The sequence below is a fragment of the Hoplias malabaricus genome, chromosome 15, assembly GCF_029633855.1.
Source record: "Hoplias malabaricus isolate fHopMal1 chromosome 15, fHopMal1.hap1, whole genome shotgun sequence".
NCBI lineage: Eukaryota > Metazoa > Chordata > Actinopteri > Characiformes > Erythrinidae > Hoplias > Hoplias malabaricus.
This window is the reverse complement of record NC_089814.1, coordinates 19,752,320-19,772,854: the sequence shown is the minus strand read 5'-3', so window position 1 is coordinate 19,772,854 and position 20,535 is coordinate 19,752,320. Positions and strand designations below refer to the sequence as shown.

The 20,535-nt window shown below is 39.9% G+C and overlaps 1 protein-coding gene across 2 annotated transcripts in view; it reads right to left on the bottom strand.

The window, feature by feature from the left end:
• Nucleotides 1–20,535, bottom strand: part of igsf9bb (immunoglobulin superfamily, member 9Bb) — a 133,485-nt gene that overhangs the window by 43,149 nt on the left and 69,801 nt on the right. For both annotated transcript variants that reach the window (XM_066645711.1, XM_066645713.1), the window contains exons 4-7: nucleotides 19,596–19,747; nucleotides 10,054–10,171; nucleotides 4,973–5,114; nucleotides 2,115–2,260 (exon numbers count right to left, since the gene is read on the bottom strand). In XM_066645711.1, the coding sequence (XP_066501808.1) occupies nucleotides 2,115–2,260; nucleotides 4,973–5,114; nucleotides 10,054–10,171; nucleotides 19,596–19,747 (558 nt within the window). The remainder of the gene's footprint in view (nucleotides 1–2,114; nucleotides 2,261–4,972; nucleotides 5,115–10,053; nucleotides 10,172–19,595; nucleotides 19,748–20,535) is intronic.

The window sequence follows — 20,535 nt, the reverse complement described above, 5'->3', positions numbered from 1 at the left end:
AAGTACAACACTGTTTCAAATGCTACTATAAAATATAGAAACTATATTGTCCATAGAGTATTTATGCATGGTATAGTTAATCAAATTATACAAGAAATATTCAAAAGATGGCAGACTTCACTAAATGCACAACCTGCAATCTCCTTCAAGAAGCATGCAATAAAAAGGATGCTCCAGAGAAGTTTCACATGAGCTTAAGGTCACCGTGCCCATTGCCAGTTGTTTGCTAGAGGGATATAAATTCCACCAGCACTGAGCTGTGAAGCAGTGCAATTGCATTCTTTGGAGTTTTATTCCGTACCTTTGGGGTGAGTTAGACTGAAATATGTGATCCAGAACTAGTTATCGAACATCGGTACCTGATGCCATCAAATCCACACAGCAATGGGGAAACAAAGCGACTGTTACTAGAACGCTGGTCGAGCAGATGTCCACAAGCATTGGGGCTTATAGTTCATGAATGCACAGAATGTGAACAGGAATGTTCAGTCTAATGCTGCTGGCGGTGGGGTGGGGGGAGCGGCATTGCAGAGCCCAAAACACAGGAAAAGACTGAACGAGATTCCTCACTACACACACCACAACACATATCCCCTCAGCTCCAAACCAACAGGGGCTTCTTCAAAAGACAGCTGTCGCCACCAGCTGTCTAACGGCACCATGAGATGAGTGGGGAGGAAGTATTGCATAACAGCAGCACACAGATCAATGCTACGGTTAGGAATTAGAGCACTGTTAGGGTTCTTAAACATGATGGCCTAACCCCCCTTCAGCATTTGTCTTCACACTCCCAGCCACAGCTCAGCTAAACTATGATGTAATGCCTGCCTGGCTTCCACCCCCCCCCCCCCCCACCACCACCCCCCACACACACGCTTCCCCACTGAGCTGAAGGGGGCCAATCTCATGCCCGAGACTGAGGGAATTCAAAATGTCTGTTGCCTTGGATACCGCAGTCACAACCAATGGCACATCGTCTCCTCTGGACAGTGGCAGAGCCGGTATAAACATCCTGTTAACTTTTCTCCCAAAAAACCTCTGGGTAAAGAGAGACTCATGTATTGAATGACCACTCAGAATGTCTTCCCTACACACGTGCTGTAGTATAGAGGACATTGAGCCATGACTGACTGATCTCCTGGCTTATGCACTCAAGGTCACTGTTTCAATTCAAGCCTCGACTCCAGGGACAAAGAGCCATTCCAATCTCCAGGCTGCAAATAGAAAGTGTTGGGCTGTTGGCTGAAGGAAACACACTCCCAAAGCCCACGCACCAGCACACAGAATTGGCTCAGAGACCGGCATAACCTCTGATCAATTACGACATGAAGCCATAATAGAAAAAGAAAAAAAATCACAGTTCAGTTCTGTTATTCAGCGTACATGCTATATGAAGAGCAGTGTAATTGAATTATATGTTCCAACCCACCATGTGGATGATATAGCCCTGAGGATGAAGGCTTTCATGTAACTTTCTTATCATAATAGCATGTAATGAGGGCATACATTACATAAAAAGCAAAGTAATTAATTCCCCTATTTAATCCTATGGGTGTTAAATTAGTATTTTATGCCTGTAACTGGCAGAGACAACATCCAAATGTGACAAAAAAGTCCATTTAGCGTCTCCAATCTTTATCCTACAGAATGTGTCACACAGAAACCAGTGATATCATAAACTTTTGAATGCAGCTGAAATCCTTGTCTTATAAACCCATACTTAAGTGCCAGCTTATCAAAAAAAAGGGGATTTCTTTGGGGTTTTTTTTTATAAAATATAGTAAGAAATAGGGTAGACAATGAGAATAAATGTCATTTTAATATGCTAGTCTTAAACACACCCTAAAAAAAACTGTTCAGAGTTCAGAACCTCATCTAAAAAATAGTTAACTCATTGACACTAAGTGGAAACAAATTGACCTCAGGCAAAAAAAAGAGGTCATGGGACCTCCTGTACAAAGCAATGTATAATGCCAGTGACATCTATCAGACAACAGCAGAAGAAAACATACACGTGCAGTGCAGCGGCTGGTATGGGAGAGTCTACGGGACACTAGGGAAAGCTACAAATGATACAGAAGTATTACATCAGCAGAATATGCGCCCTGACTCACATTGCACTATCAGGTATGCTGATGCAGAGGGGGGGCGGCCGAGACTGTTACTGGGACTGCAGGTGTACTTTCCAGCATCTTCAGGTTTCACCTGGGCAATGATGAGGGAGCCATCTATCAGGATACTCACTCTGCGCTTCAGATCACTGCAGAGAGTGGAAAAAACAGCTAATTAAATCAAAAGGGGAAAAAACAAGAAAATCTCACAAATCAAAACACTCACCAAAAGCTGTCCATAGCCATCCAGAAAAGGAAATTGTGAAAATCAAAACAACCAGAGCAGACAGAGTGCTTGAGTGAGCTCTATTCATGCCCCAATCTCCCCCTGCTCTCCTCCCCTGTGCTTTCAGCAGAACAAAAAAAAAGCCATACGATTTTTTTCTATAGAGTTTGCAGGACACGCATGAGGGAGTCTAGGATAGCTCAGGGCTATGGTACTTATAATCAGTGCTAGTGGAGCGTATGATGACACAAGCATCGTGCCACTGGATATTTCTGTCAGGGGAGCAAGGAGAGCAGAGGACATGGAGGCAGAACTTGGGCCAACTCACATTTAGACTGAGCTCAGACCAGACTCAGATCAGATAAGACTAGAGCTGCAAGGGGGAAAATGCAGAGAACAGCTGAGAGAAAAGTAGAGAGAGAGAAAGAGAGAGAGAGAGAGAGAGAGAGAGAGATGCACAAATGGCACTTGTCTACATAAACAAACTGTTTTGAAGCACTGTAGTGCTAAACAGATCAAACTTGTTTTTTTTTTTAATGAATAGTAACTTATTAAATGTGTGTATACAGCTTAATTTTAAACTTTTTTTATCAATTGCTCAAAGAAAGGGAAAATTCTCATGGTTCTCATTTTCAATCACAAGATAGAATTTTATCAGATTATATCTGCCCAGTATCATTTATTTTCAGAATGCAGAATTGGATACACTGAGTTTGTCGCTAGTCATTGTGACTAACAATTTTAGTATGACAATATGTAATCGCAGAAGAAAACATATTGTATTGTCAATTTTTCCAATATCGTGCATCCCTAGACCAGACTTAAATCAGACCAGACCGAGCTCAGTCCAAAATAAAACCAGTATTATCAGTGTGTAGTATTAAAAATACAGTCTAGAGAATAGGTATACTGTAAGAATTCAGAAAGGTTCACTTAGAGGACATTTCCTCAGGCCAAGGTTAGGACTATCATCATTTCTAACTTGTCAGTTTTTGCTTATGTCTTTTCTTTGTTTAGAGCACGCATCTGAATTAGCCCTCCTCTGATTCACTTTATTCTGCTGTTCTTGCTTCGTACCTTGCCTGTCATTGCGTCGCACTCCCGAATCTGCACAGATATGATTGGCTGAGGAGTGCCTTTAATGATCTTAAAAAGGACTTGATTGGTCTGTGTGTTTACTGCACCACAAAGCGCATACTATAAAGACAAAAAAGTTCCGCCTCTTAAAATAAACTCTGTCAAAAATAAATTCTCCTCCTCGGTTTGGGTTCGTATTGGACAACGTCTGGAACTGGGCCGTGGTCTGCCTATTAGCGACCTCTGGTCTACAGTCATGAACTGAGTCTACAGTCAGAACAGGATCAGTTTAAAGTACCGCAGATATTTATTTTCTCTACGTTAAGGAAACAGTTAAAAAATAAGTTTGAAACTATGTTAATATTGTACAGGTTTCCAACAATGTATAACAAAGCTAAGATAACTAGAAAGTTGTGAGCTGTAGATAAATGATGAGCTGTAGATGAGTGTGTTTTAATGGGGATATCTGTATAGTATTTGGAACGAAATTAATAAACAGTACAAATTAGAAATCAGTGACCAAATCTTGTGTATAAAATAATATTAATAATAAATGTAAAATGTTAGAACATAATATAATTTGTATTAAATAAACTGTAATTTTAAAAATTAATATTTTTTACTATGACTATTATCATTCAAAATCCATAATACACACAAACAATTAGCTGTGAATAATCAGCACACAGACTGAATGTTGCACATTTAGTTCCAGTTCCAGGTAGAGGCCATGGGTAGAAATGTCTACTATCCTCCCTCAGTGAATGAAAGCTGTGACCTGGCATGTGATTACAAATTACGCCGTTTCACATAAAATCTATTCTATTTACATAGGAGAGTTCTAAAAGAACCAGGCAGGTCTAAACTGAGAATATTTCTTGGTCCGGACCCTGGAGATGAAACTCAAGCAACCTGCTTCCACATACAGGCCGTTTTGACTAAACTGAGCACTTTGACTAACGACTAACAACTAACATATTCAGTAATGACCTGTTACATAGAAATAACTACATTGTGGCACAGAGTTAAATTTTAATAGTGACACATTGGCACATGTACCATGTGATGAAGAGCAAGAAACCAGTAAGCAGCACAATAATTCAACATTACAGTACCACTAAATCTGCAGTTCTGCTGTTCGGTGACAGCATGTCAATTAAGACACTGCTCACCACGAGAAACCTATATTTAATATTGCATTTAAGCCTAATATTAATCTTAAAGTGAGAGATATTGACATTTATACTGAAAGTCTATGTGTAATGCGAAAAGCTCATATATTACATCTACAAGTAACCATCATTAACCAACCATGGTAAAATGCCTAATGACTTCCTATAGTTTCCATATCTAGCGTCTAGACCAAAATTTCAACTTTTACGACTATGATGCTGTTTTCGCAAGCAGTTTTTTGGCATTGCTTCAAAAGAAACCCTTTTAGCACCTTTAATTTAACAGTGTACAGATGGTCATTTTAAATAAAGAGGGTCAGTGTATGGACAGTGAAATATCCCAAACGTGAGATATGGTACTGTAATGAACCCGATCATAACTTTACTTCTTGAAGAAGACATTATCTTCTTCCCAGAACCAGGTGTATGTCAAGTTGCCGGGGTACGCCTCCGCCTGGCAGGTGAAGAATGCATCCTGGGATATGTTTACGGTAATGTTCTCTGGAGGGGACACGATAAACGGAGGCCCTGCAAGTCAAAGTGAAACACACAATAAACCAATAGGTTCTGCTTTCTTATATTTGCTCCGATCTAAGGTTGAAGGTTAAAGACAGATCAGTGATACATCAGTCACTCAGAACACACCTTTATAACACTCACAGACTGAGCTCCTAGACACCGTGAATCAATCACACAATAAAATCTGTCAAGCTTCAAGTTAAAATACTACATAGGCAACACCTGTCCTCCTTGGTCAGTACTTACCTTTCACAGAAGAAAATAAATCAGAAATACAATCATACAATTAATTGTACATAGATTCAGTTTACAAATCTAGCAATCATTGTTATCTCAATAATGATATAACATTATAAACATTATATAACATTATAAACGTTTTTATAAACATCATAAAAATTGTATTATTATATTATCAACAAACATCACAATAAGGACCATTTTGAACAGAATTTCTGAATTTTTATTTGTATTTTGCACAAGGATGGGAAAAATTTTGCCATTTGAGAGCTTAGTTTGCTTAATTGCCCTTAATTACAAAACAAAGATAAACAAAATATTAAAAACTACTGTCTATACTTGCTGCACATGCACTCAGAAGCATGATTTAATTCTGAATTCAGCACATCTCAAATTGCCTGTGGAATACATAATACATTCCTTACACATATACATAATTTTTATATCCATTGCCATAACATTCTATATCCATATCATGAAGCACTATGGCAGATGTTGCAGAACCTTACAGTTTGTAAGCTGGGCCACAGATTAGGAACAAACACTGGATTAGAATGTCAATAAGTGAGATGATCAGAGTCATCCCCACTGTGTGTGTTTGTGGCTATTTTGGCCTCAACACTGGTCTCATTTTACCAAAACCTGAAGGCCACACTTCAGCTGGGAGTTTCAGTACAGAGAGAGGAAGAGAGAGGGGAGGGGGATTTAGGAAAGACCTAACTCTGCAGACACCAAAGTGTGCAACTGAGAATAGAAACTACTACAGAACACAAACATAGGCAAATGTGGCACTCCCATACTGCACAATCAAGATAAACTCTTACAGTTGAAGTCAAAGGATTCCGTACATCTTGGTGGTACACTTTCTAACTCCATTTATTTCATATAATCATACTTTTATTTGGCAGTTTAATTAGGGCACTGTCTTGTTCACATAAGAAAATCTTAAAAAATATTGATTTTTTAGCTTTAATCAAGAAGATTATTCAGTATATCAGAGGTTCTGAAGGAATTCAATAATAAATGTGATGACACTTAGAAGCCAGAGGAGACTGCCAGATTTGGACTAAATTATTAATTGGACAATTAATTAAATGGAGCAATTTCCAAATAACAAAAGATACCAACAAATGTAGTAACAATTTTCTGCAGTTATAAAAATGTGCACTAAAAAATTCTAGGACTAAATTAACTTTAATCCATGTTCAAGTTTAAGTTAAAACAAAGACATCAATTAATTACCTGGTGAATGAGCTGAAGGCATAAGATAGCAAATATATACATCCACCATTAAGAGAGTGCTACACCACTATATCCTGAGGCTACTTTTCAAAATGGATGTAAAATGTTAGACTGAAGTTTGAACAGGATTACTAGGACGTTGAAATAATAAAAAAAAATGGTCACATAATTCCTGAGGAACCACCCCACCCCATTCCACCATATTCTAACATCCATAAACACATACTAACCCACGTTCATCAGGAAGACACGTCCTTTAGTCTATGCTTTGCTGGCATCCAAGACCCACCCCTCCTAATCTCATCTCACAGACTTATCAATGTGTATTCATGATTAAATCTGTACCTACCCCCTCTGGCACTATTAATGGTTGCTCCATGTCAACAGTTCCACGTGAACGCATTACATCGACAAATGCTACAAATCTGCTTATAATTATCCACAGTCCTGTATCTGTGCAATCGGTTTTGCTGGAAAAAAACTGGTGATTTTCAAAAAAGTGGGATAATGGAGGATTATTTAGAAACACTGAAGTGAAACTTGGTCACCAATGGGTCTTCCAACAGGATAATGGTCTTAATTATTTCTCTCCCTAGGACAACAGTGTAAATGTATTGGAGCAGCCATCACAAATTCTTGATCCAAATCCCACTGTGGGTAGAACCTAAAGAAATCAGAGCTAGGAGGGCAACAAATATGACTGAAGTACTCCAATTCTTTCAGGAGGAATGGCTAAAATTCTAGTAGTGCCAGGCTACCTGACATATTTTATTATATGAAGCAATCAAAATGCCAAACCTTACGCAATTTAATAAATAAAACACTGAATATTTTCTTGCTCACATTTAGTATTATTTTAAATCATGTCACAAACTTTAAAAGTGACACACAAGCTCACAGGTTTACAGAAGTTCACAGCTAGCACTGGTTGATTTCAGCATTCGATCTTGTTCTGACATGCTGTCTTTTCATTCCTGATAAACAGTGAAGAATATCTTCAGAGTGTCCTTAAGATTACCTACTGAAGGAAAGTGTGCTAGAGTGCATGCTTGGACAGTGCATGTTATGTAAGCCTGAGTGCAAAGGATTCTCCACACACACATGGTCTTGGCTCCATCTTCCTCAGCTCAACACAATAATGTGCTTCTTCATCCCTCTGGCTCATGTGTACAGTGGAATCCCACGGGAAAAAATGCCAGATAGAATTACCCCTGTCATAACATTGTCATGCTGGCTGGTGTCTGGAACACTGGGGGCCTTCAGAAGGATTTTCCAGGGCACCTATAATCAGCAAGCCCTTAAACCTGATTTAATACACCAATAACTGTAATGAATACAAAGAGATTGTTTTAAAGTAAATAAATTAAAATTAAAAACTAGCTGATGTGCGGTAATATTTAAAGCCTATTAAGAAGAATATTTGTCCCCTTTTTTGTTGCAGTAACAGCTTATACTCTTCTGGGAAGGCTTTAGACCAAATATTGAAGTATTTCTACGGGAATTTGGTTCAACTCTCCCCCAAAGAGCTGCTGTAATGTTGGATCGATAGGTTTGTTTTACATAAACCGCACCAACTCATCCCAATGTGTGTACAACTGAATGCCTGTGTGCTAATGGGTGTACATTAAGTGGGATATTCGTTTCTCAGTGCATTAGCACGTTCATTTTAGGATCTGGAGGGTCTACCCACACAAACTAAAATAAAACAACCCAGTCTTTTCCTGGTCTGCCAAAATCAGATAACATGGGAAAAAATGAGTCATTCTGATTTTCTGCTGATTCTTTCAGAGTGCGCAGACACTTCAGAAATGTCCCTCCTCCTCATATGAGTTTTGCTATTCACAGCGCTGGACATTCTTGTGTGAAAATGTAAAAAATAGGTTCACTCTTTTCTCTCCTGGGCTCATTCTCATTTAAAGCTATAGGCTCTGAAACTCGTTCGAAATTAGGGTGTTTGGACAGGGGGAGAACAATGCTCTGGTGTTTGATTCTTGTTATATTTTGACCAAAGAATATCACAGACATTTCAGTAAAACACAGAGGAATTGTGTTAACTTGTGGAAAAGTGGGTATAATGTTTCCCTTTAAAGTATCGGACATATACCATTCTAGTCATGAAACAACACCAGCTATTGTGTATGAACCTTCCATGTGTTCTATTCATCAATTACACAGAACATCCCTATATTGAATTCATAATAAGTCTCATAAGTCCATATTGGTTGAGTTTTCTGTATCTTTTACAGGTCTAATACATATTGCCCTGAGTGATTAACTGGGGTAGAGAGCACAGAGTGGTGATCCTGCTGGCTATAACCTGCTCCACTGTGAGAGTAGTCTCCCACAGTCAGGTCTTCACTCTCTCGCCCTATTTCACACATCCAACATACTGAGCCCAATTAGCTACTTCTCCACAGCTCTACTGCACGAACCCTGTGGAGCAGACATCTTAGTGACAGAATATACACACACAGTTCTCAGACTCAGACAGAGAAACACATTGTGGTTTGCTTAAATTGAAGTTACTTCTCATTTTCACAGCTTATTTTTAAAATTCTGACAGTTCTTTCTCTCTCTCTCTCTCTCTCTCTCTCTCTCACACACACACACACACACACACACACACACACACACACACACACACACACACACACATTTGTATATTCAGGAAAAGTGAACTAAGTGTCAGGCCAGTTGTTTGAGGTGATACTCATTTCATTGTCAACATCTGACGGTAGAACAAAAGGGTTAAAATCTTGAAACACCAAGTGAGAGGGACACATTTTGTGTACGGTAGGTGTGTACACCAGGCTTACTGGATGTTCAGCACCAGTTAGATCCATTACTAACCCTCTGGGGCATTTGAAAAACTTTTGAAATTTTAAATAACCTTTAAATGCACTCGATCAAGATGTGTTTCATATCAAAATGTTCAGAGTTATCTCATCTCTCTCTCTGTAATGAGGTCCCATTTGACCTTGAGCGCTGTAAAGAAAAGTCATTCAGCACTAAAGCTGAAAAGCTGAAGTGTTTTAGACCTTCTTCATAGCTCTTATGAATACATACATTTGAGTGTTTATAGGTCAGTTTCACACAAAACAGATGACTCCAGCTTAACAGTTTAACCCTCTGCCAGAAAGCTGTTTAAAACTCTACTCTTCCCATAAAATCAGCAAATTATATCCTACTGTCTGTTAAAGGCTTCTAACAATATCCCCTTCTTAATCTGCACTTAAATAATGTTCATTTCAACTGATGTTAGCTTTACACGAACATGCTATTAGAATACAATAGCATTTCTTCATTTTGACCTAGGTTTGACATGTTAGCCTAGCGCTGACAGTCACTTTACCTCGGCACAGCAGATACAGAGCATGATTGTGCAATAAAAGGTTCTTCTAATTTGGGGTGTTCAGAGACCTACATGCAAAGTCAATCCCACATGTATTTAAAAAAAAAATTCTACCTTGGACAAGTAGGCGTGTGGTATGAATGGCCTCTCCCTGGACACTGTAGGCCCTGCAAGTGTATGCTCCTCTGTCCTCCCGGCTGATAGACAACACAGTCAGACTTCCATCACTCACCTAGGGGACAACAGCATGTTCATTATCATCATTACACACAATCACTTGATTTCTTCTGCACTTTACTGGGTTCTTTTTCAACTTTTTTATTGTTGTAAAGAACAAGCGTGGTTCAGAAACTAGTACAAGGCTAGCCTTGTGTGATAAGGTAATGAGTGAAGCTTCAAAGCTGATAACAGCCTTGTTGGTAAAGAGACAGTTTCCTGGAATGTAACATATTTTCTGAAGATGGAACGGAGTTGAAGAATTAAAATACAATGAATAATAATAAAAATAATGATAATAGATTTTTCAAAGGCATACATCATGGAATTCCAGAGGAGCTACACTATTTTTCGTATTTGATACGCATGCCATTACAAAATTTTATAAATCATTCATTCTTTTTTGTAGCTTTTTTCAAATGCTCTGGGAATAAAAGCATAAAAACTCATTTTGAAATTACGTATATACTTTACAAGAAATAATCTCTTAATATCTTAAAGTGGCTAGGAGCTAGCTCTACATAGTTACCTTCACTGGGTATACAACTATACAACTAGTCTATACCTCAATCTACACTTACTCCTTCATAGGATTGGTTCCTTAGGTTTATGATGTAAGAAACCCTGACTGTCCAAATTTTAATTTGCAGCTCTGTTTACAAAAAAACATGTTGGAACAAATTAAAAACTTGATTTTCACACTCACATCTCATTTACAACAAGGACACATAATGTCACTGAAGCGTAGCACTCCCTAGTACCCTTTCTGAGGCAGTGAGTGACTGTGTGGGTAAATGGATTACAAGATTCAAGGGGTTGTTTACGTCTAAGCATGGTTCTTTTAAAGAATCAGCCATCAAAAAGTTTATGACTCCAAAAATAACTCCTCCGTAGCCTCACTCCAGGAACACTCTTAGCACTTTAACCTTTTTGTACTAACATTTTAAGCACACATCTCTAACACTGCAGTGCAGGAGAATTAGAACTTAATTCCAGTCTTATCTGAATTTGTATAGTTCAGAAAAACTGGCACTCTTAAAAAGTCCACTGTTCCACTGTTTATGTTAGTGGAACATTTTATACAGAGTATTGTGGACAATCACAGGCCTGTCGTTTTATTGTAGCTCAAAAAGGGCCCCACTGCCAAGAAGTGAAGAGCGAAGAGTGAGATGGCGTAGGAGAGATCAAACAAACCAGGCCACACCATCAGAGACTTAAAGATCAATGTGCTCCTGTTCTCTCTTGCCTTGCGCCCACACACGCACCATTTCCATTTTATTATAGCTCCCCTCTGCTGCCAGTGCTAGCCCTGTACCACAGCTCTCAGACCACTCCCCCCTCTTCAAAAACACTCCAGAGCCTCCTGCCACTATCAGATGCACCAGTTTCAGAAGAACTAGGAGGACCAGTACATTTCTTCCAATACCAGATTGTGAAGAGGCCTCTTATGACCATCACCCTTACACTCCTGAACAGAATTACGCTCAGATAACAATTAACAATATAAAGCAGTGTTAAATACGCTTCTGAAGTGTCTCGTTAACAACTAGGATGTTGATTATTTATTAGAATTCCTTGAACCTAGACTTTAAAGCTCTTCTAATCCATCTCCTTACTGAATGTCTTGTAAAAGCCAAAACAATAAAACATAAAATAATTTAAGCATGTAGAGGAAGGGATCTGTATTCTGAAGGATCCCAAGTCCCCAATAAGATTATTCATATTATGCAATTGTTGACATTCATTTAATTATTTGTTCACTTTCAGTAACCACTTCATCCTGATCATGGTGATGGATCCAGCTCACAGGTCTCCCATCATTGGGTGCAAGGCAGGAACTCACCTTGGGTAGGGCAATGCAGGGCTTGACACATTTACTCACAACTACACACAGTTTCACGCAGCCAATCCACCCAAAACATGGTCTTGGACAGTTACAGCTACATTACGACCAGGATGTGTGTCTCAGATTGTATTTGTTTGGTTTGTCAGAACAGCTTCAGCTTTCAGTAAAATAAGTGATCTGAATCTGTGAAGAAACTGGAAACCTGACATCAGTGTGGGATGAAAAACCTATGTTTTCCAGGCGGAGCCTGCGTTATGACCCTTAAGCCTCAGAGGACCATAACAGCATTTCTCAATTTATCCTACACAGCTCTGTGACAGCACTTGTTTAAAATTACATGAGGGACATTCTTTGCTAGGGCCATGCAGGTGGAGCGTATTGTGTGGAAGCAGGACATAGAGCAGACACAGGTTTATGCACATCTCTGCTCTTGGTAATTAATGATTCAGTTCTCCATCCTATACCACACTCTGGATTTTAAATGAGTTTCTATGTGTCTTCCAATGAGTCAATGGATTTGAATTACCCTGAACTGGGCAAGCGGTTACAGAAAATGAAATAAAAAAAAACATAACTTGTTTTACACAAACCATTTTAATTTATTTTATTTATACTCTTTATTTAGGGGCGGCACGGTGGTGCAGCAGGTAGTGTCGCAGTCACACAGCTCCAGGGATCTGGAGGTTGTGGGTTCGATTCCTGCTCCGGGTGACGGTCTGTGAGGAGTTGGTGTGTTCTCCCTGTGTCTGCGTGGGTTTCCTCCGGGTGCTCCGGTTTCCTCCCATGGACCAAAAACACACGTTGGTAGGTGGATTGGTGACTCCAAAGTGAATGTGTGTGTGTTTCTGTGTTGCCCTGTGAAGGACTGGCGCCCCCTCCATGGTGTATTCCCGCCTTGCGCCCAATGATTCCAGGTAGGCTCTGGACCCACCGCAACCCTGAATTGGATAAGCGCTTACAGATAATGAATGAATGAACTATTTATTTATTTTTATTTATTTAAACAACACATGCTTAATTTGGGGCGGCACCGTGGTGCAGAAAGTAGTGTTGCTGTTACACAGCTCCAGGGACCTGGAGGTTGTGGGCTCAAGTCCCACTCCGGGTGACTCTCTGTAGTTTGGTGCGTTCTCCCTGTATCCACGGGTTTCCTCCGGGTGCTCTGGTTTCCTCCCACAGTCCAAAAACACACGTTGGTAGGTGGATTGGTGACTCCAAAGTGTCCGCAGGTGTGAGCGTGTGATTTAATGTGTGAGTGTGTGTCCCCCTGCACAGGACTGGCGCCCCCTCCAGGGTGTGTTCCCGCCTTGCTCCCAGTGATTCCGGGTAGGCTCCAGACCCACCGCGACCCTGAACTCGATAAGCAGTTGCAAGCCTTGTCACAACTGCACTATGTAAGTCTATAATCACAGTATGGTATTTTATCTATCGTGCAGCCCTGGTGGGGCATGTTGTTGAGCTTCCTATTGAGGTAAAACACTTTTCATGTCTCCAGAGCCGATGTGTCTGCTTTAAGCAGTTCAGCTGGAGGGTTTGAGCTGGAGCTGAACATAGAGACTGACTGAAATTCAATAATGTCATCTTATATAAGAGTACTACAACTCAAAGACAATCAGAGAAAGCCTGAGCTGAAAACTGAACAATACCTCCCTTAACACAGAGTATACGACCACACACACACACACACACACACACACACACACACGCACGCGCATGGACAGTCTCCGTAAGTTGAGAACACATAAGTGCAGCCCATTTACTCAACAAACAGCAGCAGTCTAAGGCACAGTAATTACTCTAATTACACAGATGGAGACACATGGCCAGGCTACAGCAGGCCCAACAGCCATATACGAGCACACACACACACACACACACTCACACACACAAGAAAACCAGAGCCAGGAGAATCAAACCATTTATTTTTCTCATATAGGGTGAGACAGAATAAATAGAATAAAATATACTCATCTTCTTCTGGAACTGCTTTATCCTGATCAGCCTCATGGGCTGGAACCTTCCTAGAATCATAGAGTACAAGGCAATACACATCCCGAATGTGGTGGCAGTCCATCACAGGGCATCACAAACTAACCCAAACTAACCCACATAACTTTATCAGTTGATATTGTGAACTAATCGTCGCATTTATTCATTCAGAATGCAAATTTTTATTGATACTCAGGTAATTACAACAGGTGTATTCTTGTAATATTAAAGTTAAGAAAACTATTTACCTTCAACTAATATTCTATTTCACATATCAAGTGTTTGTTAAAACCTTTACGTAGATCCGTCATGAATCAGCAGCTCTGATGAATTGTCTTTGTATTTAAGCAATTTGCTTAGAGTAGATAACTTCGGAAAGTGCACCCCAAGCACTGTTGCTCGTGCCAGGACGAGGCGAGGGGGTGAAAGGATGTTAAAAATAGATCACTTGTGTTATCGATTGCAATGTTCTCTGTGGTGCAGCGAGGGAGAGTGTGGAAGGTAAATGCGTAATTGAGCTGTCGTTCGCCAACCTCGACATCCATCTTCAGAAACCATAACACACGCAGCTTACAGCCAGTAGTCACACACTCTCTCTCTCTTTCTCAGCTCAACACACAAGCAGACAGAGTGACAGCTACCTGTACACACAACCAAAATACACGGACCACTCCATCTTTATAGGATGATTTCTGTGATCCTGCCACTTGCTGAAAGACCTTATTCATGACTTTACAACGGACTCAGCACAACTCAATGTAGTGTTTGCCTTTCCAGCCTAACAAACCAACACTGCTTGTAGACACAGGATATAATTACCAGATTCAGCGAGTTTAAGGCACCCATTGTGGGGTACTTTGGGATGGGGTGGGCACTAGAGTAGTGTTTGTGATTCCAACCATCCACAATCTGTACCAGACCTCACTAAAGGCTCATTTAAACTCCCTCTGCATATGGAAATGTATGTGTGCGCTTCAAGCGATATAATCGTCACTGCTCACATACTTCCTTGCATCAGCTCCGTTGACATTTTTGTTGAGCAAACACATCTAGTAGAGGGCAGTTTGGAGCACAAATCAATCATGGCAACGGCGGAACACACCAAACCTCTCACAGACAGTCACCCGGAGGGGGACTCGAAGCCACAACCTCCAGGTCCCTGGAGCTGTGTGAAAGTGACACTATAGAAGGAGTGTCACTGCTCTTAGGAAGCATCATAAGATATATGTAAACAATATCACTGCATAAAATTCTTCAAATTAAACTCCAGCTTTAGGATTTTCTCTGTAAGAAGCCACTGCTACACATAAAGCACTAATAGAGAGCATGTGGCATAGCAGTACAGTGTCTAACCAAATACAACCTACAGTGTTTAGCCAGGAAGCTTTAGCAGCTCTGCTATAATTAGAATGATAAAGCACCCTCTCTATGAATGATGTTTGACTTTCTCATCAACATCTGCACCACCTCCTTCTCATCTCAGTTCAACTTAATATTCACTGTCACTCAAATGAAAAAAGCTGGGCATAGCAAATATGCTTCCGAACAATACCTCGTCTTTTTACAGAAGTGTTTATTCATAAAGGAAAAGACTTCTCTCGCCAGGCAGTCATTTTTCAGCTAGAGCTCAGCTACGTGTATGGAAATGGCATCGATCCATGAGCTGCTGCAAATCAAAATCCCTGTCACAAAATTGACTGAAACATCCATTCCTCTGGAGTCGTCTGTGCTGAGCGTACCATCTTCAAATACAGATGTGTTATATTGCTTAATGTTGTTCACTGTCTAGAAACACCATTTTTGGATGTTTTGAAGAATGCAATAAATAAGCTTTATTTAACTGCCAATGTTACAAAGAAAAATCACAGTGCTTTCACTGACTGACAAGACGGCATTTGGTAAATACACAAAATATCGGGACAAAATAAGAGTGAAACGTTTAGCGTAATTTCAAATTACAGTTATCACTCACTACTTCACGGCTCATATTTCGCAGATTTGTTCCTTCGCGGATATTGAGGGAAAATCTAGGAAAACCGTGAAAGATGAATAGCCAAAATATTTCATTAAATCAATTAAAATTTCATAAAATTCTTCTATATTTTTTGCTATTATTAGCCCGTTGTTAGCAAAGAAAAGTGCACAAATCTTTATGATTTCATTTTCAAATCCTTTTCCTCTTCTTTTTAGTTCATTTATTATTCTATATGTTATTAATATGAATAATGTAGTAGACCCTGTGGATCCTCTTGGTAGCAGACGACATGCATTATTCTGCACAGTATCTTCTTGCAGACATAGTGCGTTGTAAGATGACCTGTGATTGGGGCAATTCGAGAGACGACAAATGTGATTGGTGCATAAATTAATGCTTTCATCTGCCCCTTTTTGTCTCTCTATTGTTCATGTCCACATCCGAGCAAAATTTACTTACGCTAAATCACAGCTTAGGAATTACTCTATTAAAAAAACTGGTAGGATATCACATGTAGTTCCAGCTGAAAAACATTATAGAATCACTGTTTAATGCAAAGGGTGGGTTGTGAACAGTACAGGGAGGATTTTAAAAGTCCAAATACTCGTTAAATACATAAAAAAATATCTTTCCTCTACTTCATGGAAATTCGTTTTTCGCGGGTGGTCTTGGAACGCATCCCCCGCGAAAAACGAGGGATCACTGTACATCGTTCTGAAAAATTACATTATAAGCAGGTTAATACAAGGGGTATGAAGGATGACGCTTAACACAGTTTTTTGCTGAATCAAGAAATGCAATCTATTATGTTTTGAAAAAAGGCAAAAATTAATTCTATGCAAAAATACAACCTAAGATCTCTTTGCAATTTTATCACTCAAATAAAGTCTCTAGTGTTTTTTACAAAAGATCCCAATTTTTCCAGAAACAGTGTTTGTTAAATACAAATATTAATAAATATTTAAAAATGATGTTTATTTTATAAAATAAATAATTTAAAAGAAAAAAGACAATTTATTTTCTAACCACTCTTTATTCCTGTCAAGGTCACTACTGTTACTGTACCTTTAAGACTGTCATGTCAATGACTTCTGCTGTCCTATATTGCCCTGTACTGTTCTACAACCAAGAAGCATTACATTCCGAATCACACTCTGTAACCTCAGTTTTCATGGGCAGAGCTATAAAATTAATTTGTGAACTCAATAAATTCAGTTTTCCACAATATACACCCTTTAGCAATCTTTTGTTGGCTCAGTTATGTTCGATATGAGGTCATGCGGTTTTGAAAACACATATCCCCACCTCCTCTGCTCAACCAAACCATATTTAGAAACCAATTTCAGGAAGAGGGTTCTCCAAAAAACATCTTTGTCGTACATCCCTCAAAGCTCTTTTGACCAAACATAAAGAGCTTATCACTCTGTTCCAGATATCCCACACTGGAATCAACGACTATTGTTTCGGTTGCGGTGACTTCACATATTCACCCAGGGGTGTAAATGAAGCAGGGGACGGATTTCTGACCAGAGACACAAATGAGCGCTTCAATTAGCTGAGGGCGTGGCGAACAGTGAAAGCAAAGAATGGATCAGTGCTAAATGTTTAAGGAGCAGAAGAGGGATTCAATGCCTCTCTGCTATAACTGAGATTAGCTTTTTCCTGGCAGTTCTGTGAAAATCTCCTTCATGACCTCATCATGCAAGAGCCAGCACTGAGAGGAGGTCATGGATTTCCTCGCTGTAGTAAAAACTCATTGTACATTTTTAAAAGTCCTGCACCATCTATCGCTGAAATGAGAACTTTGAAGGAGAAAGCAAAAATGTGTTTAAATTTTAATGGAAGTAAATGTCATTCCGGGGGGAGGAGAGAGAGAGAGAGAGAGAGAGAGAGAGAGAGAGAGAGACCCTTCATTCCAAAACCATTAATTGTTAACATGTATAATGAATTCAATTATGAAAATAATGTATGTTTCACACAGTATTATGAGTAATATTAACTGTTACATTACTGCTGTTAGTACTATTGTTATAATGCTTTGTTAATACTGTACTTCTCAGTCATGTTAATAAAGCTATTCTGCACTGAGAGAAAAAGAATAGAGAAAGGAAAATGTAAGAAAGGACACAGAGAAAAGATGAGAGTGAAGAGGGGAGGAGAAAAAAAACGAGAAGAGAAAATATAGGAAGCAAATGAAAAAGCCGAACTAGGAAAAAAAGAAAAAGAAGGAAAAGAAACTGCTCACATGCCATACACTGAAATGCCCCTCAGGTACAGGACCAGCAATGAAAGCATTCGCGCTGTCGGCTGAGCCTCATACACACACATACACACACACACACACACACACACACACACACAGAATCTTTCCCATCATTCCCTTCATTGAAGAAGAGAGAGCAGATGAGTGCTTGTGAAAAAACACACAAGCACTGTGTTCTCTTTTCTCAAAGTCAATATTACAATGGTGTTGTATTTTCTAACTGACAGGGGAGTGGAGCGTGAAGCTGGTGACGGAGAGCGGAGTATATGTCTGTGCTCATGAGAGAAAGAGGAAAACAACAGTGTTTGCCTGTCATTCCCAGCCCTGCTATATCCTCCACTCCTATCCCTCCCTGCCAATATAAGCATAGCTCAATTAAGCGAATGTGACAGTATACCATGACGCGTGCTTCAGGGCCTCCCTTCGGCTCAGGATGATCATTCCTTGTCGTCTGAGAGCCGGGACTAATTTCCATATCGAATTAAAGCAAAGCTATAAAGAATAAATTGAGTAAAATGTTGCATGAGCGCTAGCAGCCTGCATGCACACTGCCGCTTACCATTCCCTGTGATCCAGCGCACGTTACAACACAGATTAGCATCACTGTTAAAGACAGCAAAATGAGCCTGCGTTTATGGCACATGGCACAAACATGTGACACATATGACAGGTTTTATATTCTCACTCTTGTGATTTTACATAATGAGACTTCTCTTATACTACTACACACAAACAGTGCACTAAATGTTAGACCAGTGTTTCTCAAAGTGTAGGTATTGCAGGTGCGGCGCAATAAATCTGAAGAAATTAGCATTTCTTTACTAATGAGCCTGTCTTTATTAATTCCTTTTTGTTTTGCCTATAACGTTTACTCAGTAAAAGCACCCACTCACAATGGATTTATTAACAGCCCTTAAACATAGAAAAAACAAAAAAAACGTAGCTAGCTTGCCTGGAAACAAAATATGCTTTTATTCGCAAAACTTTTATTTTGAAAATTCGCTACCGAGATTACTGCGTTTTGGCAGCGAGTCAGACACGGTGGGTCTTCTTTTAGCCTTCGTTAAGGAACCTGTTCAAATATATAGTTGTTCCATGGGTCATACCATGGTATGATATCATATATGGATGTCATACCATGCCATGTGATGCCAGTTTGTAGGCAGTTCTTCAAATGAGTGAATTCAGCTGTGCAACAACTGATGTGTGCTCTGAGAGATTTGAGCCCAAGTTCACCATGCAAAAGGCATAAACCCTTCTCTGAAAAGTACAGGCTGTTACTGCACTCCGCTGGCACCGTTGATATGATAAGAAAGAACTGGTAGTGGGTGTCTACAAACACCCCCTTGGCCATAAAGTTAACTCACCTTATACTTGGCACTGTCCTGTAAGGGGTCACCCTCTCGCAGCCAGCTGACCAACGGTTTGGGATTCCCAAAGGCCGTGCAGCTCAGAGTGATGCTGCCCCCTTCTTTAGCCTCCACGTACTGCGGCGGCGTTTCCGTGAAGGTGGGAGGAGCTGCAACACACACATGAAAGGGCTCAAGATGTTGATTTTCCACATACAGGCCACTGACGTCAACAGACAAATCACCTTAACAGTACTGTCAGGTACATAATACCAAAATGAGCTGTGTCTGATGTGTCTGTTTACAATAGAGGCTATAAAGCAGTGAGTTATTCCTCAGCTATAACCGCAGCCACAGGGATTCAGGAGGACATCTGTGCTATTACTTGATACCTGTGCAGCACACGGCACTACAGTCATGAATCTTCTCCATGCACATATGCAGGAGTTTATGAGCACTTAGTATATATGAGCTGCCACAGCTCTCTCTCTGTGAATCACATCCGAGTGCTACTCTAATCTTCTCTCCAGGGCCTTTCATCCCAAACCTCCAATTTAGTAGCTTCAGTGTGGCCAAGCAGCATGTCCCTCCAATAACTCCAATGGCCAGCAGCTATGCCAATAGCCTAGTTTTGTGACTTGTCAGGTTATATTTGGCCTCTGACAAATCCTACCCAGTTATGGTCAGGTTCAGACAGCTCTATGTAAGATGGCATTGTGTTAAGATAAAATCCATTGTGCTGTGTTCATTCAGAAATGTGTCAAATTGCAACTGGTTTGAAATTCTGAAAAACAATTTCTCAGTGGTTTGTAAAGTTCAGAGAGATTTTTGTCAGATTTATAAGGCTGAAACAGAATTTAGTAAGTTGTTGACTCAGCTGACTTCAGTCAGACTTTATTCAGGTTAATGTTGGGGAAGTGGGCGGCACGGTGGCGCAGCAGGTAGTGTCGCAGTCACA